General features: G+C 52.4%; 1 protein-coding gene across 1 annotated transcript in view; it reads right to left on the bottom strand.

Annotated features, from left to right (window-relative positions):
• LOC144487643 (guanylate-binding protein 3-like) overlaps window positions 1–17805 on the bottom strand; it is a gene marked incomplete at its 5' end in the record, with an annotated part of 32538 nt that overhangs the window by 3052 nt on the left and 11681 nt on the right. Inside the window, 2 exons of the mRNA XM_078205720.1 lie at window positions 12393–12495; window positions 13267–13479. Coding sequence (XP_078061846.1) covers window positions 12393–12495; window positions 13267–13479 — 316 coding nt within the window. The remainder of the gene's footprint in view (window positions 1–12392; window positions 12496–13266; window positions 13480–17805) is intronic.

Here is a 17805-nt window from a genome sequence, read left to right as displayed (position 1 = left end):
GAGCTTTACTCTGTATCTAACCCCGTGCTGTACCTGTCCTGGGAGTGTTTGATGGGGACAGTGTAGAGGGAGCTTTACTCTGTATCTAACCCCGTGCTGTACCTGTCCTGGGAGTGTTTGATGGGGGACAGTTTAGAGGGAGCTTTACTCTGTATCAAACCCTGTGCTGTACCTGTCCTGGGAGTGTTTGATGGAGGACAGTGTAGAGGGAGCTTTACTCTGTATCTAACCCCGTGCTGTACCTGTCCTGGGAGTGTTTGATGGGGGACAGTGTAGAGGGAGCTTTACTCTGTATCTAACCCCGTGCTGTACCTGTCCTGGGAGTGTTTGATGGGGGACAGTGTAGAGGGAGTTTTACTCTGTATCTAACCCGGTGCTGTACCTGTCCTGGGAGTGTTTGATGGGGACAGTGTAGAGGGAGCTTTACTCTGTATCTAACCCCGTGCTGTACCTGTCCTGGGAGTGTTTGATGGGGACAGTGTAGAGGGAGCTTTACTCTGTATCTAACCCCGTGCTCTACCTGTCCTGGGAGTGTTTGATGGGGACAGTGTAGAGGGAGCTTTACTCTGTATCTAACCCCGTGCTGTACCTGTCCTGGGAGTGTTTGATGGGGACAGTGTAGAGGGAGCTTTACTCTGTATATAACCCCGTGCTGTACCTGTCCTGGGAGTGTTTGATGGGGGACAGTGTAGAGGGAGCTTTACTCTGTATCTAACCCCGTTCTGTCCCTGTCCTGGGAGTGTTTGATGGAGGACAATGTAGAGGGAGCTTTACTCTGTATCTAACCCCGTGCTGTACCTGTCCTGGGAGTGTTTGATGGGGGACAGTGTGGAGAGAGCTTTACTCTGTATCTAACCCCGTGCTGTACCTGTCCTGGGAGTGTTTGATGGGGACAGTGTAGAGGGAGCTTTACTCTGTATCTAACCCCGTGCTGTACCTGTCCTGGGAGTGTTTGATGGGGACAGTGTAGAGGGAGCTTTACTCTGTATCTAACCCCATGCTGTACCTGTCCTGGGAGTGTTTGATGGGGACAGTGTAGAGGGAGCTTTACTCTGTATCTAACCCCGTGCTGAACCTGTCCTGGGAGTGTTTGATGGGGGACAGTGTAGAGGGAGCTTTACTCTGTATCTAACGCCGTTCTGTCCCTGTCCTGGGAGTGTTTGATGGGGAGAGTGTAGAGGGAGCTTTACTCTGTATCTAACCCCGTTTTGTCCCTGTCCTGGGAGTGTTTGATGGAGGACAATGTAGAGGGAGCTTTACTCTGTATCTAACCCCGTGCTGTACCTGTCCTGGGAGTGTTTGATGGGGGACAGTGTGGAGAGAGCTTTACTCTGTATCTAACCCCGTGCTGTACCTGTCCTGGGAGTGTTTGATGGGGGACAGTGTAGAGGGAGCTTTACTCTGTATCTAACCCCGTGCTGTACCTGTCCTGGGAGTGTTTGATGGGGGACAGTGTGGAGAGAGCTTTACTCTGTATCTAAACCCGTGCTGTACCTGTCCTGGGAGTGTTTGATGGGGGACAGTGTAGAGGGAGCTTCACTCTGTCTCTAACCCCGTGCTGTACCTGTCCTGGGAGTGTTTGATGGGGACAGTGTAGAGGGAGCTTTACTCTGTATCTAACCCCGTGCTGTACCTGTCCTGGGAGTGTTTGATGGGGGACAATGTAGAGGGAGCTTTACTCTGTATCTAACCCTGTGCTGTACCTGTCCTGGGAGTGTTTGATGGGGGACAGTGTAGAGGGAGCTTTACTCTGTATCTAACCCCGTGCTGTACCTGTCCTGGGAGTGTTTGATGGGGGACAGTGTAGAGGGAGTTTTACTCTGTATCTAACCCCGTGCTGTACCTGTCCTGGGAGTGTTTGATGGGGACAGTGTAGAGGGAGCTTTACTCTGTATCTAACCCCGTGCTGTACCTGTCCTGGGAGTGTTTGATGGGGACAGTGTAGAGGGAGCTTTACTCTGTATCTAACCCTGTGCTGTACCTGTCCTGGGAGTGTTTGATGGGGGACAGTGTAGAGGGAGCTTTACTCTGTATCTAACCCCGTGCTGTACCTGTCCTGGGAGTGTTTGATGGGGGACAGTGTAGAGGGAGCTTTACTCTGTATCTAACCCCATGCTGTACCTGTCCTGGGAGTGTTTGATGGGGACAGTGTAGAGGGAGCTTTACTCTGTATCTAACCCCGTGCTCTACCTGTCCTGGGAGTGTTTGATGGTGACAGTGTAGAGGGAGCTTTACTCTGTATCTAACCCCATGCTGTACCTGTCCTGGGAGTGTTTGATGGGGACAGTGTAGAGGGAGCTTTACTCTGTATCCAACCCCGTTCTGTCCCTGTGCTGGGAGTGTTTGATGGGGGACAGTGTCGAGGGAGCTTTACTCTGTATCTAACCCCGTGCTGTACCTGTCCTGGGAGTGTTTGATGGGGGACAGTGTGGAGAGAGCTTTACTCTGTATCTAACCCCGTGCTGTACCTGTCCTGGGAGTGTTTGATCGGGACAGTGTAGAGGGAGCTTTACTCTGTATCTAACCCGGGCTGTACCTGTCCTGGGAGTGTTTGATGGGGGACAGTGTAGAGGGAGCTTTACTCTGTATCTAACCCCGTGCTGTACCTGTCCTGGGAGTGTTTGATGGGGGACAGTGTAGAGGGAGCTTTACTCTGTATCTAACCCCGTGCTGTACCTGTCCTGGGAGTGTTTGATGGGGACAGTGTAGAGGGAGCTTTACTCTGTATGTAACCCCGTGCTGTACCTGTCCTGGGAGTGTTTGATGGAGGACAATGTAGAGGGAGCTTTACTCTGTATCTAACCCCGTGCTGTACCTGTCCTGGGAGTGTTTGATGGGGGACAGTGTGGAGAGAGCTTTACTCTGTATCTGACCCCGTGCTGTACCTGTCCTGGGAGTGTTTGATGGGGACAGTGTAGAGGGAGCTTTACTCTGTATCTAACCCCGTGCTGTACCTGTCCTGGGAGTGTTTGATGGGGACAGTGTAGAGGGAGCTTTACTCTGTATCTAACCCCATGCTGTACCTGTCCTGGGAGTGTTTGATGGGGACAGTGTAGAGGGAGCTTTACTCTGTATCTAACCCCGTGCTGTACCTGTCCTGGGAGTGTTTGATGGGGGACAGTGTAGAGGGAGCTTTACTCTGTATCTAACGCCGTTCTGTCCCTGTCCTGGGAGTGTTTGATGGGGACAGTGTAGAGGGAGCTTTACTCTGTATCTAACCCCGTTCTGTCCCTGTCCTGGGAGTGTTTGATGGAGGACAATGTAGAGGGAGCTTTACTCTGTATCTAACCCCGTGCTGTACCTGTCCTGGGAGTGTTTGATGGGGGACAGTGTGGAGAGAGCTTTACTCTGTATCTAACCCCGTGCTGTACCTGTCCTGGGAGTGTTTGATGGGGGACAGTGTAGAGGGAGCTTTACTCTGTATCAAACCCCGTGCTGTACCTGTCCTGGGAGTGTTTGATGGGGGACAGTGTGGAGAGAGCTTTACTCTGTATCTAAACCCGTGCTGTACCTGTCCTGGGAGTGTTTGATGGGGGACAGTGTAGAGGGAGCTTTACTCTGTATCTAACCCCGTGCTGTACCTGTCCTGGGAGTGTTTGATGGGGACAATGTAGAGGGAGCTTTACTCTGTATCTAACCCCATGCTGTACCTGTCCTGGGAGTGTTTGATGGGGGACAGTGTAGAGGGAGCTTTACTCTGTATCTAACCCTGTGCTGTACCTGTCCTGGGAGTGTTTGATGGGGGACAGTGTAGAGGGAGCTTTACTCTGTTTATAACCCCGTGCTGTACCTGTCCTGGGAGTGTTTGATGGGGGACAGTGTAGAGGGAGTTTTACTCTGTATCTAACCCCGTGCTGTACCTGTCCTGGGAGTGTTTGATGGGGACAGTGTAGAGGGAGCTTTACTCTGTATCTAACCCCGTGCTGTACCTGTCCTGGGAGTGTTTGATGGGGGACAGTGTAGAGGGAGCTTTACTCTGTATCTAACCCCGTGCTGTACCTGTCCTGGGAGTGTTTGATGGTGACAGTGTAGAGGGAGCTTTACTCTGTATCTAACCCCATGCTGTACCTGTCCTGGGAGTGTTTGATGGGGACAGTGTAGAGGGAGCTTTACTCTGTATCTAACCCCGTGCTCTACCTGTCCTGGGAGTGTTTGATGGTGACAGTGTAGAGGGAGCTTTACTCTGTATCTAACGCCGTTCTGTCCCTGTCCTGGGAGTGTTTGATGGGGACAGTGTAGAGGGAGCTTTACTCTGTATCTAACCCCGTTCTGTCCCTGTGCTGGGAGTGTTTGATGGGGGACAGTGTAGAGGGAGCTTTACTCTGTATCTAACCCCGTGCTGTACCTGTCCTGGGAGTGTTTGATGGGGGACAGTGTGGAGAGAGCTTTACTCTGTATCTAACCCCGTGCTGTACCTGTCCTGGGAGTGTTTGATGGGGACAGTGTCGAGGGAGCTTTACTCTGTATCTAACCCCGTGCTGTACCTGTCCTGGGAGTGTTTGATGGGGGACAGTGTAGAGGGAGCTTTACTCTGTATCTAACCCCGTGCTGTACCTGTCCTGGGAGTGTTTGATGGGGCACAGTGTGGAGAGAGCTTTACTCTGTATCTAAACCCGTGCTGTACCTGTCCTGGGAGTGTTTGATGGGGGACAGTGTAGAGGGAGCTTTACTCTGTATCTAACGCCGTGCTGTACCTGTCCTGGGAGTGTTTGATGGGGACAGTGTAGAGGGAGCTTTACTCTGTATCTAACCCCGTGCTGTACCTGTCCTGGGAGTGTTTGATGGGGGACAGTGTAGAGGGAGCTTTACTCTGTATCTAATCCCGTGCTGTAGCTGTCCTGGGTGTGATTGATGGGGACAGTGTAGACGGAGCTTTACTCTGTATCTAACCCCGTGCTGTACCTGTCCTGGGAGTGTGTGATGGGGGACAGTGTAGAGGGAGCTTTACTCTGTATCTAACCCCGTGCTGTACCTGTCCTGGGAGTGTTTGATGGGGGACAGTGTGGAGAGAGCTTTACTCTGTATCTAACCCCGTGCTGTACCTGTCCTGGGAGTGTTTGATGGGGGACAGTGTAGAGGGAGCTTTACTCTGTGTCTAACCCCGTGCTGTACCTGTCCTGGGAGTGTTTGATGGGGGACAGTGTGGAGAGAGCTTTACTCTGTATCTAAACCCGTGCTGTACCTGTCCTGGGAGTGTTTGATGGGGACAGTGTAGAGGGAGCTTTTCTCTGTATCTAACCCCGTGCTGTACCTGTCCTGGGAGTGTTTGATGGGAGACAGTGTAGAGGGAGCTTTACTCTGTATCTAACCCTGTGCTGTACCTGTTCTGGGAGTGTTTGATGGGGGACAGTGTAGAGGGAGCTTTACTCTGTATCTAACCCCGTGCTGTACCTGTCCTGGGAGTGTTTGATGGGGACAGTGTAGAGGGAGCTTTACTCTGTATCTAACCCCATGCTGTACCTGTCCTGGGAGTGTTTGATGGGGACAGTGTAGAGGGAGCTTTACTCTGTATCTAACCCCGTTCTGTCCCTGTGCTGGGAGTGTTTGATGGGGGACAGTGTCGAGGGAGCTTTACTCTGTATCTAACCCCGTGCTGTACCTGTCCTGGGAGTGTTTGATGGGGGACAGTGTGGAGAGAGCTTTACTCTGTCTCTAACCCCGTGCTGTACCTGTTCTGGGAGTGTTTGATGGGGACAGTGTAGAGGAAGCTTTACTCTGTATCTAACCCGGGCTGTACCTGTCCTGGGAGTGTTTGATGGGGGACAGTGTAGAGGGAGCTTTACTCTGTATCTAACCCCGTGCTGTACCTGTCCTGGGAGTGTTTGATGGGGGACAGTGTAGAGGGAGCTTTACTCTGTATCTAACCCCGTGCTGTACCTGTCCTGGGAGTGTTTGATGGGGACAGTGTAGAGGGAGCTTTACTCTGTATGTAACCCCGTGCTGTACCTGTCCTGGGAGTGTTTGATGGGGGACAGTGTAGAGGGAGCTTTACTCTGTATGTAACCCCGTGCTGTACCTGTCCTGGGAGTGTTTGATGGGGGACAGTGTAGAGGGAGCTTTACTCTGTATCTAACCCCGTTCTGTCCCTGTCCTGGGAGTGTTTGATGGAGGACAATGTAGAGGGAGCTTTACTCTGTATCTAACCCCGTGCTGTACCTGTCCTGGGAGTGTTTGATGGGGGACAGTGTGGAGGGAGCTTTACTCTGTATCTAACCCCGTGCTGTACCTGTCCTGGGAGTGTTTGATGGGGACAGTGTAGAGGGAGCTTTACTCTGTATCTAACCCCGTGCAGTACCTGTCCTGGGAGTGTTTGATGGGGACAGTGTAGAGGGAGCTTTACTCTGTATCTAACCCCATGCTGTACCTGTCCTGGGAGTGTTTGATGGGGACAGTGTAGAGGGAGCTTTACTCTGTATCTAACCCCGTGCTGTACCTGTCCTGGGAGTGTTTGATGGGGGACAGTGTAGAGGGAGCTTTACTCTGTATCTAACGCAGTTCTGTCCCTGTCCTGGGAGTGTTTGATGGGGACAGTGTAGAGGGAGCTTTACTCTGTATCTAACCCCGTTCTGTCCCTGTCCTGGGAGTGTTTGATGGAGGACAATGTAGAGGGAGCTTTACTCTGTATCTCACCCCGTGCTGTACCTGTCCTGGGAGTGTTTGATGGGGGACAGTGTGGAGAGAGCTTTACTCTGTATCTAACCCCGTGCTGTACCTGTCCTGGGAGTGTTTGATGGGGGACAGTGTAGAGGGAGCTTTACTCTGTATCTAACCCCGTGCTGTACCTGTCCTGGGAGTGTTTGATGGGGGACAGTGTGGAGAGAGCTTTACTCTGTATCTAAACCCGTGCTGTACCTGTCCTGGGAGTGTTTGATGGGGGACAGTGTAGAGGGAGCTTTACTCTGTATCTAACCCCGTGCTGTACCTGTCCTGGGAGTGTTTGATGGGGACAGTGTAGAGGGAGCTTTACTCTGTATCTAACCCCGTGCTGTACCTGTCCTGGGAGTGTTTGATGGGGGACAGTGTAGAGGGAGCTTTACTCTGTATCTCACCCTGTGCTGTACCTGTCCTGGGAGTGTTTGATGGGGGACAGTGTAGAGGGAGCTTTACTCTGTATCTAACCCCGTGCTGTACCTGTCCTGGGAGTGTTTGATGGGGACAGTGTAGAGGGAGCTTTACTCTGTATCTAACCCCGTGCTGTACCTGTCCTGGGAGTGTTTGATGGGGACAGTGTAGAGGGAGCTTTACTCTGTATCTAACCCTGTGCTGTACCTGTCCTGGGAGTGTTTGATGGGGGACAGTGTAGAGGGAGCTTTACTCTGTATCTAACCCCGTGCTGTACCTGTCCTGGGAGTGTTTGATGGGGGACAGTGTAGAGGGAGCTTTACTCTGTATCTAACCCCGTGCTGTACCTGTCCTGGGAGTGTTTGATGGTGACAGTGTAGAGGGAGCTTTACTCTGTATCTAACCCCATGCTGTACCTGTCCTGGGAGTGTTTGATGGGGACAGTGTAGAGGGAGCTTTACTCTGTATCTAACCCCGTGCTCTCCCTGTCCTGGGAGTGTTTGATGGTGACAGTGTAGAGGGAGCTTTACTCTGTATCTAACCCCATGCTGTACCTGTCCTGGGAGTGTTTGATGGGGACAGTGTAGAGGGAGCTTTACTCTGTATCTAACCCCGTTCTGTCCCTGTGCTGGGAGTGTTTGATGGGGGACAGTGTAGAGGGAGCTTTACTCTGTATCTAACCCCGTGCTGTACCTGTCCTGGGAGTGTTTGATGGGGGACAGTGTGGAGAGAGCTTTTCTCTGTATCTAACCCCGTGCTGTACTTGTCCTGGGAGTCTTTGATGGGGACAGTGTAGAGGGAGCTTTACTCTGTATCTAACCCCGTGCTGTACCTGTCCTGGGAGTGTTTGATGGGGGACAGTGTAGAGGGAGCTTTACTCTGTATCTAACCCCGTGCTGTACCTGTCCTGGGAGTGTTTGATGGGGGACAGTGTGGAGAGAGCTTTACTCTGTATCTAAACCCGTGCTGTACCTGTCCTGGGAGTGTTTGATGGGGGACAGTGTAGAGGGAGCTTTACTCTGTATCTAACGCCGTGCTGTACCTGTCCTGGGAGTGTTTGATGGGGACAGTGTAGAGGGAGCTTTACTCTGTATCTAACCCCGTGCTGTACCTGTCCTGGGAGTGTTTGATGGGAGACAGTGTAGAGGGAGCTTTACTCTGTATCTAATCCCGTGCTGTAGCTGTCCTGGGTGTGATTGATGGGGACAGTGTAGAGGGAGCTTTACTCTGTATCTAACCCCGTGCTGTACCTGTCCTGGGAGTGTGTGATGGGGGACAGTGTAGAGGGAGCTTTACTCTGTATCTAACCCCGTGCTGTACCTGTCCTGGGAGTGTTTGATGGGGGACAGTGTGGAGAGAGCTTTACTCTGTATCTAACCCCGTGCTGTACCTGTCCTGGGAGTGTTTGATGGGGGACAGTGTCGAGGGAGCTTTACTCTGTGTCTAACCCCGTGCTGTACCTGTCCTGGGAGTGTTTGATGGGGGACAGTGTGGAGAGAGCTTTACTCTGTATCTAAACCCGTGCTGTACCTGTCCTGGGAGTGTTTGATGGGGGACAGTGTCGAGGGAGCTTTACTCTGCACCTAACCCCGTGCTGTACCTGTCCTGGGAGTGTTTGATGGGGACAGTGTCGAGGGAGCTTTTCTCTGTATCTAACCCCGTGCTGTACCTGTCCTGGGAGTGTTTGATGGGAGACAGTGTAGAGGGAGCTTTACTCTGTATCTAACCCTGTGCTGTACCTGTTCTGGGAGTGTTTGATGGGGGACAGTGTAGAGGGAGCTTTACTCTGTATCTAACCCCGTGCTGAACCTGTCCTGGGAGTGTTTGATGGGGACAGTGTAGAGGGAGCTTTACTCTGTATCTAACCCCATGCTGTACCTGTCCTGGGAGTGTTTGATGGGGACAGTGTCGAGGGAGCTTTACTCTGTATCTAACCCCGTGCTGTACCTGTCCTGGGAGTGTTTGATGGGGGACAGTGTAGAGGGAGCTTTACTCTGTATCTAACCCCGTGCTGTACCTGTCCTGGGAGTGTTTGATGGGGGACAGTGTAGAGGGAGCTTTACTCTGTATCTAACCCCGTGCTGTCCCTGTCCTGGGAGTGTTTGATGGGGACAGTGTAGAGGGAGCTTTACTCTGTATCTAACCCCGTGCTGTACCTGTCCTGGGAGTGTGTGATGGGGGACAGTGTAGAGGGAGCTTTACTCTGTATCTAACCCCGTGCTGTCCCTGTCCTGGGAGCGTTTGATGGGGGACAGTGTAGAGGGAGCTTTACTCTGTATCTAACCCCGTGCTGTACCTGTCCTGGGAGTGTTTGATGGGGGACAGTGTAGAGGGAGCTTTACTCTGTATCTAACCCCGTGCTGTCCCTGTCCTGGGAGTGTTTGATGGGGGACAGTGTAGAGGGAGCTTCACTCTGTATCTAACCCCGTGCTGTACCTGTCCTGGGAGTGTTTGATGGGGACAGTGGAAGGAGAATAGGAACAAGATTGGAATGATAATAGGAAGACAGATTGGGATTTGAATGGGTGTAAACTGAGAGAGGGCGGATTCTCAGCGAGACCTTGGAGTCCTGGTGCATCAGTCGCTGAGAGTAAGCGTGCAGGTACAGCAGGCAGTAAGAAGGCGAATGGTATGTTGGTCTTCATAGCGAGAGGATTGGATTTTAGGGATAGGAAAGTTTTGCTGCAATTGTACAGGGCGTTGGTGAGGCCACACCTGGAGTATTGTGGGCAGTTTTGGTCTCCTTATCTGAGGAAGGATGTCCTTGCTATAGAGGGAGCGCAGCGAAGGTTTACCAGGCCGATTCCTGGGATGGCAGGTCTGTCATATGAGGAGAGACTGAGTGGGTTAGGATTCTATTCACTGGAGTTTGGAAGAGTGAGAGGGGATCTGATAGAAACTTATAAAATTCTAACAGGGTGGATTCAGAAAGAATGTTCCCGATGTTGGGGGGAGTCCAGAACCAGGGGGGGTTTGAGGATAAGGGGGGAAACCTTTTGGGACTGAGGTGCGGGGAAAATGTCTTCACCCAGAGGGTGGCGAATGTGTGGAATTCACCCCCACAGAAAGTAGTCGAGGACAAAACGTTGTGTGGTTTCAGGATGAAATTTGATGTCATGAAATGATAAGAAATAGGAGCAGGAGTAGGCCATCTAGCCCCCCAAGCCTGCCCCACCATTCAATAAGATCATGGCTGATCTGATAGTGGGTTCAGTTCCACTTACCCGCCCGCTCCCCATAACCCTTAGTTCCCTTAATGGTTAAAAATCTATCGATCTGTGACTTGCACACATTTAGCGAGGAAGCCTCGACTGCTTCATTGGGCAGAGAATTCCAAAGATTCACTACCCTCTGGGAGAAGAAGTTCCTCCTCAACTCTGTTCTAAGTTGACTCCCCCGTATTTTGAGGCTGTGCCCCCTAGTTCGTGTTTCCATTGTCAGTGTCGCTTTTTATTGTATTAATTCATGGATAAAGGGGATAGATGGGTGGAGAACAGGCTTGGTCACAGAAGACGGAGGGTGGCAGTGGAAGGGTCTTTTTCCGGCTGGAGGCCTGTGACTAGTGGTGTTCCGCAGGGCTCTGTATTGGGACCTCTGCTGTTTGTGATTTATATAAACGATCTGGAAGAAGGTGTAACTGGGGTGATCAGTAAGTTTGCGGACGACACAGAATTGGCAGGACTTGCAGATAGTGAGGAGCATTGTCAGAGGCTACAGAAGGATATAGGTAGGCTGGAAATTTGGGCAAAGAAATGGCAGATGGAGTTCAATCCTGATAAATGCGAAGTGATGCATTTTGGTAGAAATAATGTAGGGAGGAGCTACACGATAAACGGCAGAACCATAAAGGGTGTAGATACGCAGAGGGACCTGGGTGTGCAAGTCCACAGATCCTTGAAGGTGACGTCACAGGTGGAGAAGGTGGTGAAGAAGGCATATGGCATGCTTGCCTTTATAGGACGGGGCATAGAGTATAAAAGTTGGGGTCTGATGTTGCAGATGTATAGAACGTTGGTTCGGCCGCATTTGGAATACTGTGTCCAGTTCTGGTCGCCGCACTACCAGAAGGACGTGGAGGCTTTGGAGAGAGTGCAGAGGAGGTTTACCAGGATGTTGCCTGGTATGGAGGGGCTTAGTTATGAGGAGAGATTGGGTAAACTGGGCTTGTTCTCCCTGGAAAGACGGAGGATGAGGGGAGACTTAATAGAGGTGTATAAAATTATGAAAGGCACAGATAGGGTGAACGGTGGGGAGCTTTTCCCCAGGTCGGTGGTGACGTTCACGAGGGGTCATAGGTTCAAGGTGAGGGGGGGGGGTTTAACACGGATATCAGACGGACATATTTTACACAGAGGGTGGTGGGGGCCTGGAATGCGCTGCCAGGCAAAGTGGTGGAGGCGGACACACTGGGAACGTTTAAGACTTATCGAGACAGCCACATGAACGGAGTGGGAATGGAGGGATACAAAAGAATGGTCTAGTTTGGACCAGGGAGCGGCACGGGCTTGGAGGGCCGAAGGCCCTGTTCCTGTGCTGTATTGTTCTTTGTTCTTTGTATGGGACGTTGGGCATCGCCGGCTGGGCCACCATTTATTGCCCATCCCTAGTTGCCCTTGGGGGGGCGATTGAGAGTCAACCACATCGCTGTGGCTCTGGAGTCACATGGAGGCCAGACCGGGGTAAGGACGGCAGATTTCCTTCCCGAAAGGGGCTAAGAGGGTAATGGAGGAGAAGGGGGGATCGGGATATTGAATTTGATGATCAGCCGTGATCTAAATGAAGAGCGGGGCAGGCTGGAGGGGCTGAATGGCCTCCTCCTGATTCTAGTTTCTATGTGTGGCTATGAGGCCTCGATAGAGATGAGGGAAACACAGCTTTTGCCGTCATACTCAGACGGGATTATGCGTGAGATTTCTGTCGCAACAGTAGAGCATTGTCTGGCTGTCCGACCAGAACTCTTTCAGGTGAGGACATCTGCAAAGACTATTGCCACCGAAAGGAGGTTTCGGCCTGAGTTTAATTAATCCAATGCTTTATAGCGAACGTTTGCAAGGGTTTGTTAACTGTGTAAGCATGGTCAAATCATCACGAGTGGGCTTCGCAGCTCTTGACTTGAGGTGCCTCCTCATAATGTACAAATTGCAAAAAAACGTTGTGGCAGCTTGTTCCGCGTTCCCCACCTCATCCCGCAGCCCACCCCGTTCTCCCAAACACAATCCTGCCCGCCTCCATTATCTCCCCCTCTTCCCCCCCCTTCCCCACCCCCCCCCACCCACAACCCCACACACCCCCGATCCCTCCCTCTCTCTCTCTCTCTCTCGCTCACTCACCGGACTCATGCTCCACCTTCTCCTGCGACACGCTGTGCACTTTCCGCACTTTGGCCAGGCGAGGCTGCACCGTCTTCAGGAACTGCGCCAGAACCTCCACCCCCTGCAGGGCGGGAGGGAACCAATCAGGGCTGGTGGCACAGTCAGTCTGCGGGCGTGGCTGGGAGTGTGGGGGGGTGAGATTTGAGAGGTCGGGGGAGGAAGAGGAGGGGGGGGAAGCAGGGGGCAAAGAGCCAGTATTTAATGCCCTCCCTAACTGCCCCCTCGGGAAGGGGATGGGTGTGCCGCCATCTTGAACCCACTGCAGTCCCCCCAGCTGTAGGCACAACCACGGCGCTGTTAGGGATGGAGTTCCAGGATTTTGACCACAGCCACACGGTGTATTTCCAAGTCAGGATGGTCTGTGGGGGGGGGGGGGGGGGGGGGGGGGGGGAGCTCGAAGGGAGGGGACTTGCGGGCGGTGGGTGTTCCCCATGGGTCTGCTGCCCCCCTTGTCCTTCTGGGTGGCGGGTTTGGAAGGTGCTGAGGAAGGAGCCTTGGCGAGTCGCTGCGGGGCATCCAGTAGTTGGTGTACACAGCTGCCGCTGCGGTGGAGGGAGTGAGTGTCGAAGGTGGGGGGTTAGCGTGGCGATCGAGCCGGGGGGAGGAGGGGAGGCTGCTTTGTCCTGGATGGTGTGGAGCTTCTCCAGTGCCGTCGGGAGCCGCCACTCACCCAGGCGAGTGGAGAGGATCCCATCACACTCCCATCTAACCCCCTCCCACACCCCCCCCCCGCCTCCACTCTCTGGGAAAGGGGAGGCGGATGGATTGAAGGGAGGGGCAGAGATGGGGGACAGAGAATGGGGCGGGACAGAGACATGAACTGCAAGCTTACTTTGACTTCCTCCGATGTCCGGCGAGTATAATCTTCCACCACTTCCTCCAGGTCATCGTCCAGAGCCGAGGAGCCACCAGGTTTAAGATATTCCCCAGTGTCCAACCTTCCCAGAAAAAGTCCCTGAAGGTTGTCAAGAACTTCCTTGCAATGACTCCGGGAAACTCTCTCAATCTCGGAAATTACAGACTTGTACCGGGACTGTAAGTCTTCCTGAAGAGGCAGAGAGGCAGAATTAGACAGAGCGGGTGATATCTGTACACTGACTGGTGTCTCTCAGTCCCCTCTCTCTCTCTCAGGGGGATATCTGTACACTGACTGGTGTCTCTCAGTCCCCTCTCTCTCTCTCTCTCAGGGAGATATCTGTACACTGACTGGTGTCTCTCAGTCCCCTCTCTCTCTCTCTGGGAGATATCTGTACACTGACTGGTGTCTCTCAGTCCCCTCTCTCTCTCAGGGAGATATCTGTACACTGACTGGTGTCTCTCAGTCCCCTCTCTCTCAGGGAGATATCTGTACACTGACTGGTGTCTCTCAGTCCCCTCTCTCTCTCAGGGAGATATCTATACACTGACTGGTGTCTCTCAGTCCCCTCTCTCTCTCTCTCTCAGGGAGATATCTGTACACTGACTGGTGTCTCTCAGTCCCCTCTCTCTCTCTCAGGGAGATATCTGTACACTGACTGGTGTCTCTCAGTCCTCTCTCTCTCTCAGGGAGATATCTGTACACTGACTGGTGTCTCTCAGTCCCCCCTCTCTCTCTCAGGGAGATATCTGTACACTGACTGGTGTCTCTCAGTCCCCTCTCTCTCTCTCAGGGAGATATCTGTACACTGACTGGTGTCTCTCAGTCCCCTCTCTCTCTCTCAGGGAGATATCTGTACACTGAGTGGTGTCTCTCAGTCCCCCCTCTCTCTCTCTCTCTCTCAGAGAGATATCTGTACACTGACTGGTGTCTCTCAGTCCTCTCTCTCTCTCTCAGGGAGATATCTGTACACTGACTGGTGTCTCTCAGTCCCCTCTCTCTCTCTCTCAGGGAGATATCTGTACACTGACTGGTGTCTCTCAGTCCCCTCTCTCTCTCTCAGGGAGATATCTGTACACTGACTGGTGTCTCTCAGTCCCCCCTCTCTCTCTCAGGGAGATATCTGTACACTGACTGGTGTCTCTCAGTCCCCTCTCTCTCTCTCAGGGAGATATCTGTACACTGACTGGTGTCTCTCAGTCCCCTCTCTCTCTCTCAGGGAGATATCTGTACACTGACTGGTGTCTCTCAGTCCCCTCTCTCTCTCTCTCAGGGAGATATCTGTACACTGACTGGTGTCTCTCAGTCCCCTCTCTCTCTCTCAGGGAGATATCTGTAAACTGACTGGTGTCTCTCAGTCCCCTCTCTCTCAGGGAGATATCTGTACACTGACTGGTGTCTCTCAGTCCCCTCTCTCTCAGGGAGATATCTGTACACTGACTGGTGTCTCTCAGTCCCCTCTCTCTCAGGGAGATATCTGTACACTGACTGGTGTCTCTCAGTCCCCTCTCTCTCTCTCTCTCAGGGAGATATCTGTACACTGACTGGTGTCCCTCAGTCCCCCCTCTCTCTCTCAGGGAGATATCTGTACACTGACTGGTGTCTCTCAGTCCCCTCTCTCTCTCAGGGAGATATCTGTACACTGACTGGTGTCTCTCAGTCCCCTCTCTCTCTCAGGGAGATATCTGTACACTGACTGGTGTCTCTCAGTCCCCTCTCTCTCTCTCTCTCTCAGGGAGATATCTGTACACTGACTGGTGTCTCTCAGTCCCCCCTCTCTCTCTCTCTCAGGGAGATATCTGTACACTGACTGGTGTCTCTCAGTCCTCTCTCTCAGGGAGATATCTGTACACTGACTGGTGTCTCTCAGTCCCCTCTCTCTCTCAGGGAGATATCTGTACACGGACTGGTGTCTCTCAGTCCTCTCTCTCTCTCAGGGAGATATCTGTACACTGACTGGTGTCTCTCAGTCCCCTCTCTCTCTCTCAGGGAGATATCTGTACACTGACTGGTGTCTCTCAGCCCCCTCTCTCTCTCAGGGTGATATCTGTACACTGACTGGTGTCTCTCAGTCCCCTCTCTCTCTCTCTCAGGGAGATATCAGTACACTGACTGGTGTCTCTCAGTCCTCTCTCTCTCTCAGGGAGATATCTGTACACTGACTGGTGTCTCTCAGTCCCCTCTCTCTCTGGGAGATATCTGTACACTGACTGGTGTCTCTCAGTCCCCTCTCTCTCTCTCAGGGAGATATCTGTACACTGACTGGTGTCTCTCAGTCCCCTCTCTCTCTCTCAGGGTGATATCTGTACACTGACTGGTGTCTCTCAGTCCTCTCTCTCTCTCAGGGAGATATCTGTACACTGACTGGTGTCTCTCAGTCCCCTCTCTCTCACGGAGATATCTGTACACTGACTGGTGTCTCTCAGTCCTCTCTCTCTCTCTCAGGGAGATATCTATACACTGACTGGTGTCTCTCAGTCCCCTCTCTCTCTCAGGGAGATATCTGTACACTGACTGGTGTCTCTCAGTCCTCTCTCTCTCTCAGGGAGATATCTGTACACTGACTGGTGTCTCTCAGTCCCCCCTCTCTCTCTCAGGGAGATATCTGTACACTGACTGGTGTCTCTCAGTCCCCTCTCTCTCTCTCAGGGAGATATCTGTACACTGACTGGTGTCTCTCAGTCCTCTCTCTCTCTATCAGGGAGATATCTGTACACTGACTGGTGTCTCTCAGTCCCCTCTCTCTCTCAGGGAGATATCTGTACACTGACTGGTGTCTCTCAGTCCCCTCTCTCTCAGGGAGATATCTGTACACTGACTGGTGTCTCTCAGTCCCCTCTCTCTCTCAGGGAGATATCTATACACTGACTGGTGTCTCTCAGTCCCCTCTCTCTCTCTCTCTCAGGGAGATATCTGTACACTGACTGGTGTCTCTCAGTCCCCTCTCTCTCTCTCAGGGAGATATCTGTACACTGACTGGTGTCTCTCAGTCCTCTCTCTCTCTCAGGGAGATATCTGTACACTGACTGGTGTCTCTCAGTCCTCTCTCTCTCTCAGGGAGATATCTGTACACTGACTGGTGTCTCTCAGTCCCCCCTCTCTCTCTCAGGGAGATATCTGTACACTGACTGGTGTCTCTCAGTCCCCTCTCTCTCTCTCTCTCAGGGAGATATCTGTACACTGACTGGTGTCTCTCAGTCCCCTCTCTCTCTCTCAGGGAGATATCTGTACACTGACTGGTGTCTCTCAGTCCTCTCTCTCTCTCAGGGAGATATCTGTACACTGACTGGTGTCTCTCAGTCCCCCCTCTCTCTCTCAGGGAGATATCTGTACACTGACTGGTGTCTCTCAGTCCCCTCTCTCTCTCTCAGGGAGATATCTGTACACTGACTGGTGTCTCTCAGTCCCCTCTCTCTCTCTCAGGGAGATATCTGTACACTGAGTGGTGTCTCTCAGTCCCCCCTCTCTCTCTCTCTCTCTCAGAGAGATATCTGTACACTGACTGGTGTCTCTCAGTCCTCTCTCTCTCTCTCAGGGAGATATCTGTACACTGACTGGTGTCTCTCAGTCCCCTCTCTCTCTCTCTCAGGGAGATATCTGTACACTGACTGGTGTCTCTCAGTCCCCTCTCTCTCTCTCAGGGAGATATCTGTACACTGACTGGTGTCTCTCAGTCCCCCCTCTCTCTCTCAGGGAGATATCTGTACACTGACTGGTGTCTCTCAGTCCCTCTCTCTCTCTCAGGGAGATATCTGTACACTGACTGGTGTCTCTCAGTCCCCTCTCTCTCTCTCAGGGAGATATCTGTACACTGACTGGTGTCTCTCAGTCCCCTCTCTCTCTCTCTCAGGGAGATATCTGTACACTGACTGGTGTCTCTCAGTCCCCTCTCTCTCTCTCAGGGAGATATCTGTAAACTGACTGGTGTCTCTCAGTCCCCTCTCTCTCAGGGAGATATCTGTACACTGACTGGTGTCTCTCAGTCCCCTCTCTCTCAGGGAGATATCTGTACACTGACTGGTGTCTCTCAGTCCCCTCTCTCTCAGGGAGATATCTGTACACTGACTGGTGTCTCTCAGTCCCCTCTCTCTCTCTCTCTCAGGGAGATATCTGTACACTGACTGGTGTCCCTCAGTCCCCCCTCTCTCTCTCAGGGAGATATCTGTACACTGACTGGTGTCTCTCAGTCCCCTCTCTCTCTCAGGGAGATATCTGTACACTGACTGGTGTCTCTCAGTCCCCTCTCTCTCTCAGGGAGATATCTGTACACTGACTGGTGTCTCTCAGTCCCCTCTCTCTCTCTCTCTCTCAGGGAGATATCTGTACACTGACTGGTGTCTCTCAGTCCCCCCTCTCTCTCTCTCTCAGGGAGATATCTGTACACTGACTGGTGTCTCTCAGTCCTCTCTCTCAGGGAGATATCTGTACACTGACTGGTGTCTCTCAGTCCCCTCTCTCTCTCAGGGAGATATCTGTACACGGACTGGTGTCTCTCAGTCCTCTCTCTCTCTCAGG

Source organism: Mustelus asterias, unplaced genomic scaffold, assembly GCF_964213995.1.
Source record: "Mustelus asterias unplaced genomic scaffold, sMusAst1.hap1.1 HAP1_SCAFFOLD_945, whole genome shotgun sequence".
Taxonomy (NCBI): Eukaryota; Metazoa; Chordata; class Chondrichthyes; order Carcharhiniformes; family Triakidae; genus Mustelus; species Mustelus asterias.
The sequence above is the reverse complement of the archived record's forward strand: the minus strand, read 5'-3'. Positions and strand labels throughout refer to the sequence as shown.